Source organism: Lotus japonicus, chromosome 5, assembly GCF_012489685.1.
Source record: "Lotus japonicus ecotype B-129 chromosome 5, LjGifu_v1.2".
NCBI classification, from domain to species: domain Eukaryota; kingdom Viridiplantae; phylum Streptophyta; class Magnoliopsida; order Fabales; family Fabaceae; genus Lotus; species Lotus japonicus.
In genome coordinates, this window is record NC_080045.1 from 56348421 (window position 1) to 56357081 (window position 8661).

An 8661-nucleotide genomic window follows, 5' to 3' on the forward strand; every position below is an offset into this window, starting at 1 on the left:
ATCATATGCTATTGAGTCATTTTTTTCTTCCCTTCTAAGATTATGATAATGCTTTATTTGGACGATCATTATTTATACCTACCGTTTTCATAAGATATATCTCCCTGTATTTTTATACATAAATTAATTTGTTTATTTTTTTTGAAATGGTCATACAATGCAATGTGTTGGTCCGAGTGGAAGAAGCTCAGATCTCTAAAGCATATGGTCCTAGGTTCAATCATTAAATCGTTAGAATATAATATAAAATTATTACCCTTACCTAACAGCTAAGCATGTGGTCCTAGGTTCGATCCTAAGCTTTTCAGATAATTTGTTACTTAACATAGTATCAAAGCCGCTATGACTAACTGGTTTACATTTCGATCCTTAGTGCTCCATTATTCTAATAAAAAAACGTAGCTTTTGGGGATAATTGGTTACTTGACAGAATCCATGTGTATGAAAAAACACAACAGTTTAGAGGGGTCTCCACTTTGGCGTCTGAAAGTTCATAGAGATTAGTCTCTCACTACTCTCAGAAAACGAAAAGGATATTTGCCTTTTATTTTCTTTTTTTTTTTATCTTGATTTTATTTTCTTGGGTGCACCACGCCCGTGTATCATTTCAATTTTTTTTTGAAAGTGTCATTTCAATTCTTGAAAGTCGAAAATAATTGTTACTTATCATCACTTAACAATGAATAAGTATATCATAGTTCTTTACACACGTATATATGGGATGCATAAAGAAGTGAATCTCGATTAAATGATGATTATATTTATATCATCTTTCTGGTTACATACGAAGAAAATTATATTTATATCTAGCAATGAATGATAAAAAATTTCCAATGAAAGAATTACAAAATGCCAAGGTTAATCCAAATATGAAGTCTTGCCGGCTGCGTAGCATAACCGAACTTCTTGTACTTTTATGCCTTAAATTTAGCAATTGTAAAATTCAAAGCTATTTAAACTCTTAAGTCTTAACGTCTAACCCTTCAAATGTAACAACAACCAAGAGGCAATGAATGGTAGAGGTCACAACACAAACCCATAAGGCATAAGCTAAGGAGGTTTTGTGTCCATGGCTGCACCAGGTTCTCACCTGGAACTTGTTTCATGTGCAATTGTGCTTCTAACACTCTTTGTCACCATAGCCACTAGTGCTGACATATTCCTTGATTGGCACGTTTCCATTGACTTCAATCTAAAACCAGTTTCTGCAGATCAGCAGGTGAAATTACTAGTCTTTGAACTTTTCATCTTTTCATTTGTATATATAAGTGCGTGTTTGACTGTTTGGAAATCCCTCTATAATTGATTCTGAAGTCCTGAGTGTTTTAAAATTGAGTCTGACGAAAGAGAAATTGATCCAAACATGAAACATATGTTGCCTAATCCCATTGTTGGTATGTTTGGCAGGTTATAACAATCAATGGCTTGTTCCCTGGACCCCTTATAAATGCAACAACAAATGATAATGTTCATATCAATGTTTTCAATGGTTTGGATGAACCCTTGCTATTTACATGGTATATAGTGCTCTCCTTCTTTCTCTCTCAATAATCTTCAGTAACTTTTTGGATGTAAAGCTGTAAAACAGAAAGTAATATCAACGATGGTTGATTCAAGTGGTACATGTTTGATTTCCTTTAAGTAAAGTCTCAGTTTGAGTCTTTGTATAGGAAAATCTCGCTAGTAGAGCTAGCACCAAGAGAATGTGCATATTCAGGGCTTGAAAAGGATTGACTCCCGTGGAAAATACCTTTGTTAGATAATGAGGGTAAACTAAATCAATATTGCAGGCCTTGGACAAATAATTTTGCCACTTGGAGAGGCATAAGAAAGCCAATGCTAGTTGCAACATCCAAGATTCATGAGTTTCTTATTTTATGGAATTGTTGTAGTTTTAGGAATGAGTCAACTTCTCTTTTCTCGAGATCAATTCAGAAACTTTGAAGCTACTCATATAAGCTAATCCCAAAAACTGATTAGGGTTTAGAATCAATCATAGAATGATTTCCAAACCTGTATAATGAGGGTTATGGTTCTGATGTAGGAATGGCATACAACAAAGACTTAATTCATGGCAAGATGGAGTGTCTGGAACAAACTGCCCCATCCAACCTGGCAGTAGCTGGACTTATGATTTCCAAATGAAAGACCAAATTGGCACATTCTTCTACTTCCCTTCCATCAATTTCCACAAAGCTGGTGGAGGGTTTGGTCCAATTCGAATCAATAATCGCCCTGTGATTAGTGTTCCGTTCCCAAAACCTGCAGCAGAGTATGATCTTCTAATTGGTGACTGGTACAATAGTAGCTACAAGGTAGTTGAGTACTTCCTTGCCATATTACCATTCATTCTCAATTTTGAACATTGATAACATGCCATGGTGATCTTCAATTTCTAACGTTAGCTATTTATTTCCATTTATTTTTGGATTGTATAAACTAGGATATTAGGTCCAGGTTGGATACAGTGGATGATGGTATTTCCCCAAGTTGGATGCTAATAAATGGAAAAGGACCATATATGAATAATTTTTCAAAATCATATGAAACCATCAATGTTACACAAGGTAAGAAGTTTACAAAAAGTGCTGTGAATTCCACTTTATGATCATATCTTCTATTAATATAACTCGTTTATGATGATGTGTCAATAGGTAAAACATACTTGCTTAGGATATCAAATGTAGGAACAGCTTGGAGCTTCAATTTCAAGATTCAAAATCATCAAATGGTTTTGGTTGAAACTGAAGGATCTTATGTCAATCAGATACAATTAGATTCTCTTGATGTTCATGTCGGCCAATCCTACTCAGTTATTGTGACAGCAAATCAAATTGATGCTGATTACTATATAGTAGCCTCTCCTAAAATGATTGTTTCCACAAATAGTAACACTCTCATTGGTGTTGCTGTGCTTCATTATGAGAACTCCACCACACCAGCTAATGGACCTATCCCAATTGGTCCAGATCCATTTGACCTGCAATTCTCCATCAACCAAGCAAAATCAATTAGGTAATTGCAATGTCACTAAACAGTTAATGGAAACTTAAATATGATTTTAAGGTCGTTTTCGAAACGAATAATGATTCGTGGACATCCGCATAGTGCAGACACCCAACAGACGCCGAGAGTGAAAAAAGAAGAGAAGAGAGAAAAATAATGAATGTGAATATGTGATATATGATGTGATGTGATAAAAAGAGAAAGACATAGAGGAAAATGAGGTCTATGTGGGCTGTTAGGTTGGCAATTTGTCATTGTTGTCTCAAAACATAATACAGAAAATTACAAACACTCACATCATGGGTCTATTTGAATTGAAGGTGGAACCTTACTACTGGAGCTGCAAGGCCTAATCCTCAGGGAACTTTCAACGTAACAAATGTGACAATATCTGAGAATTTCATTCTACAAGCATCAACCGGAACGATTAATGGATCATCTCGCTACACTGTCAATAATGTGTCTTACTTGACCCCGGATACGCCGTTGAAGCTAGCTGATTACTTTTCCAATGGATCTGGGGTATTTGAACTTGATGCTTATTCCAAGAACACTTCAAATGTAAATGCTGTGAGTGGAGTTTTTGTAGCAAGTGCATTGGATAAAGGGTGGTTGGAGATAGTGCTAAAGAACGAATTCGAAACCATTGATTCTTGGCATTTGGATGGATACAACTTCTTTGTTGTAGGGTAAGTACATCACATGATAATTGTTAAACAGATTATTTGTTACATGAAATTTTGCAGTTGGTAAATAACAGAAGTTTGTTACCAATGATTCTATTTAGATACGGGGAAGGAGAATGGAGACCGGAATCACGGTTCACATACAACCTTTTTGACCCAGTATCGCGGTCCACTGTGCAAGTGTTCCCAAGAGGGTGGAGCGCTGTGTATGTGTACACAGACAACCCTGGAATGTGGAACTTGAGATCACAGAACTTGCAAAACTGGTACTTAGGTGAGGAGCTATATGTGAGGGTTTATGATCCTGATCCCAACCCTGCAAAAGAGAATCCACCACCAGATAATCTCCTTTTATGTGGTTAGTACATGTCTTAAGTTTCTTCTATATATACTTCTCCCTTATTTCTTTTTTAACTTTTTTCTTGAGTGATCATGAAAACAATAATGATGATGCTTTTGAATGTTCACAGGAAAGTATCAACCTTCAGCTCCACCCCCTTCTCCCTCATTGTCACCACCACCACCTCCACCTCCAAATGGCCCTTCATCCAATGCATATAATCCACCTAGAACAAGGTATGATTGATGTGTTTAGAATTGTGACACATCATTTATTTGAAATGCTCATAAGCTAACATGGGTTCTTTTTGTGCTTTCTTTGCAATATTGCTAATAGCAGGTCTCTAATTGCTGTGATCACCACTGCTATATGTTACCTCTTTATTGGTCTCCTTTGAGAGGGTGCACCCATTTGCTAAGGAGATTGAAGATCTATGCAGATTCAGATCAAAAAGAAAAATCCATGTTATTTTCTTATTTTTAAAGTTACATCAAGAATGAAATCAACACACCATTTTTTTTTCTTTTGTACTAGTTAATTATATCAAGAATGAAAAGCTTAGGTGACAATATTGGTTACTTCAATCATGTTACAGGTTTAATTTTCATTTAGTTAAGGTTTGGAGTGTCATTCTTTGGCCACATTTGATGAGGTCCCTTTATCTGCATAAGGGTAGAAAATGATTCATTGTTTTATGGTCAAAATCATGCAAACTGCAAACACTTTTCACAAAATCAGGTCCTTTTCATTTCCATGTAAGGCTCTGATTGACAGCAGTCAGCTGCTGATAAGCTAGTTGATTAAAAAAAGTGTTTACCAAATTAACTGTGAAATAGTAAAATAACATAAAAGCATATCCAGTAATAACATCATCCGATATTCTAGTCAGAATTTTGAGCTCTGCTCAGTTACACTAGGGAGTGAAATGATAGACTCTGTATACATGGGCACTTGGGATTTTCGATAATCACGATGTACGCAATGCTCTAGCCGTTTCCCTTTATCATTATACTTGGCCAGTTTTGATCCATTTTCACTCGCCATAATAATATCACCATTTTTTGTAGAGCATACTGGGCGAAGGTGTTTTCCTCTGCGTGTCAAAGATACAACAAGAGTCTTGGTCCAAGAAGATTGTACTCTGTATTTTTCCATAACCAAGATATCAATTGTATTTGTATCACTCCCCCAAACCCATAGACTCAAAAATCTTCCATGCACCCACAAATCACCACAAGATGTAAGATCATGAGCAATATTATCTGGCCGGGGTATCTCAAAAAATCTCAATTCCATTAAATCAAAGGCAATAATAACACTCATTGATTTATCATAATCATAAGTCAACCAGTGAAGAATGGTCCCGTTGAAGAGCAACCCGGGTCTTAGAAAATCTTCACATAGGTTCAAGTGAGGCAAATCAGTGAAATCAATGTATTTCCACACATTAGCTCTTAATGAGAAAATCTGCACATGTGCAGGTGGTGAGGAACCTGATTGACCACGAACATAGAATTTAGCCACCAAGTAGTCATCTTTTGATGAATCATAACAAAAACCATATAGCTGAGGAGTCTCCAAGAACTCATATTTTGATTCAAAACCATATGGATAAACAGGAGGAGATGAAGGTATTGATTTGTGGACATGTGTGGATGGATTCCACAAAAAGACACTTTCATCACAGTCCAATAGCAGAAAGCCTCTACACGAACCCATAATTTGAATAGGAGCCACAAAATCAGCATTTATTTTTTCAGAAAAAGGATAAGACTGACGCCATCCACCCTCTACGTCCATGGTTTGAATAGCTTCAAAGGAACTCAATATGAGTCTAGGAGGAGCAAGATCAAAATGTGAGCTTGCAAAGTGGGGATGGGATATGATAGACCGCCATAACTTGCATGCGCACTTGAACCGGACAAGAGACTTCACCGGCAACCTCAACAGGATTTGAGTTATCAAATCTTGAGGTAGAAGATGATGATCATGAGTTTCAATATTCTTGAGAAAATAGACAAAATCACAAAATAGAAAGTGAGATAGACAAAATGCAATTTACAACCTTACAAGTGTGATCACATAAGATATATATAATTAAGATAACTTAAAGATACAATTAACTGAAAATTTGATATGGTTAGGGTAAATTGTGATCTATGTTTATCACCATGTAATCAATCAAACAATTATATTCAAAACCAATAGTCATGCACTGCAAAGACAATTAAAAACCAATAGTGATTTGCTGAACTCACTGTTTTAATTAAAAAAAAAACAAGATTAACGGCAATTAAGATTACTAAACACTCTGTTCCAAACTTTCAAATCCAATAGAGACATGCATGCATATTACAACATGCAGCCATGTATAATCAGTGATGTGTGTATTAAACGTGTACGTATTGGTAATTTACTATTATGGTGATTGGAGGGAGAGAGTCGGCTTTACCTCGACTGCGTGAGTGAGGACGGCGGAAGGCGGCGGGCAAACGGCGGGTGAAGCAGCACGGCCAGCAGCCCAGCAGAGGAGAAATCCAAAACGAAAAGAAAACCTAGTCCCGAAAAGTATTTTCCAATACTTATACTATAATATTTTTTGGTACAAAAAGCTTAATATAATCTTAAATATAATAAAGGAAGGAGCTGATATGCACATTCAAATGTTTGTGATAAGAAGGTATAACAACCTTAAGTTCAAAAAAAAAAGGTATAACAACTTATAGTTATAGATAATTTTATTTTATTTTTTATACAACCTTATAAATAATTAAGAGTTTAATGGATATGCACTGACAGTGTAAAATAGTTTTACACAGTCATCCAATCAAAGCATGCCACATAAGAGAGATAATTACATTTAACTTTAATTTTAATTAAAAGAATAAGATATTTTTTAATTTGACGGAATTCAATTGGATGTCTGTGTAAAACTATTTTACACTGTCAGTGCATATTCATTAAACTCAATAAACTTCTTAAGCATTTAGTTTAAGATTCGATTCCTGAACAATGCGTATGAAAAAACATTTGTGTGCAATGCGTGTTGTTCCTCCCCTCTTGTGCCTAACTCCCTATCTTCACTTTTTCTCTCCGAAAACTCACTGATAACAAACAAAGCGTTAATGTTGGGCCGAACCATAACCAAGGGGGCCAATTAAGTGCCTAATTGTTTTCACATTGCAAACTTTGTTTGATGTCTTGGAATACTAAATTGCACATAAGAGCATCTTAAATGCTAGTTTTTAATTCTTAGTTCGTAGCACTATTCATGTGGGCTCGTATTGCCACATGTGTTTAAGCAACTCTCAAACAATTTTGCTCTAACCATGAGTTCTTAGTTCTTAGTTCTTACCACTATTTATTTGGTCCCACCAATCACATTATTTATACTTTTTATTTTAATTAAGTAATAAAACAAAACTCATAAAGTAATAAAGTAATTTGAATGAGAGAGAAAAAATAATTTTTTATGTTAAGAACTCAAAAAGTAAAACTCCTTATATAAGAACTGAGTTCTTATTTTTAAGAAATACTCCCTCCGGTCCTATTTATAAGCAACAAAAAAAAATTCACATAGTTTAAGAAATGTAGTTAAACTAGATAAAATGCATTAAATTTGTCTTAAATTAAAATGAACTTCCAAAATTACCCTTTGTTATTAGTGTTGGAAAGTGGAAAAGAGAGAGAATAATTAATGAGACACATTTTACAAGTTAGAATTAATAAGGGCATCATTGGAAAAAATTAATTAATATAGCTCAAACTTTCATTTGGTTCTTATAAAAAGGACCAAGATTTTTCTTCTCTTTCATGCTTATAAATAGGACCGGAGGGAGTAAGAACTTCATGTGAGCACCTCTAATGGTTAAGAACTCAGTTCTTAGTTCTTAACTCAAAAATAAGAACTATGAACCTTGCATCGGAGATGCTCTAAGAACAATGCAGAGAATGTGGAAGGAGCTAAAAAAAACTACGACTCTATTAGCTTTTATGTTGAGAACGTTTCCAATGTACATTTATATGAATTACGAAGAAAAAAGACATAATCAAAGAGATGAATTGAGTAATTATGTTTTAACTTGTTCCAACACACACTAAGTTGTTAGCCACTTCAGTTGAATTGAAAACAAACATAGGCTAAGAAGCTAACTACTTTGTAAATAACATCAATAACCATTTTCCAGTTACTCTCCCTTTAAATTTTAATTAAAAATAGATGCAAATATCTAGTTCTTGTGTAATGTTGACCTACTCCGAATTTCCTTATATACACAAAAATACAGAGCTTGTACGCACCTGAAAATGAACTAAATCCAATGAACTAAAAAATTGGCATTTAATTTGTAAGAGAAGCGTGTTAAAAAAACATGTACAAATAACATTTCCCTTTCAAATATATAAAAACTTTATGATGAATCAGAAATATATCCACTTAGACTGTTTTTTTTCTTTTGTCTTTGGGTGTCATTCGCATGTCCTCTTAATAAATATAATTCATGAAATATGAACTTGTGCTCTTATATTTATGGAAATTAACTTACTTATCACTAGACCAACATCTTAATGGTGTGTTTTCTTTTTCAGTTACAAATATATCATGTTTATATCTTTAATTTATTTTTATTT

At 34.5% G+C, this 8661-nt stretch overlaps 2 protein-coding genes across 3 annotated transcripts; one reads left to right on the forward strand and one right to left on the reverse strand.

Annotated features, from left to right (window-relative positions):
• The first annotated feature begins 837 nt into the window (after window positions 1-837).
• Window positions 838-4555, forward strand: LOC130718440 (monocopper oxidase-like protein SKU5). 2 transcript variants are annotated; one of them, XM_057569030.1, is made up of 9 exons: window positions 838-1219; window positions 1408-1517; window positions 2045-2315; window positions 2444-2567; window positions 2655-3015; window positions 3327-3695; window positions 3794-4050; window positions 4163-4268; window positions 4369-4555. In XM_057569030.1, the coding sequence occupies exons 1-9, from the start codon at window positions 1070-1072 to the stop codon at window positions 4427-4429; spliced, it is 1809 nt and encodes a 602-aa protein (XP_057425013.1). In that variant the 5' UTR covers window positions 838-1069; the 3' UTR covers window positions 4430-4555. The 2 variants fall into 2 exon arrangements, with proteins under 2 accessions (XP_057425013.1, XP_057425014.1); XM_057569031.1 differs by having other exon boundaries at window positions 839-1219; window positions 4372-4555.
• A 321-nt stretch (window positions 4556-4876) lies between these two features.
• LOC130720562 (F-box/kelch-repeat protein At3g06240-like) lies at window positions 4877-6032 on the reverse strand. The gene has a single exon (XM_057571215.1). It carries the CDS (start codon window positions 5830-5832, stop codon window positions 4918-4920), a length of 915 nt encoding a protein of 304 aa, XP_057427198.1. The 5' UTR covers window positions 5833-6032; the 3' UTR covers window positions 4877-4917.
• Window positions 6033-8661: the final 2629 nt, after the last annotated feature.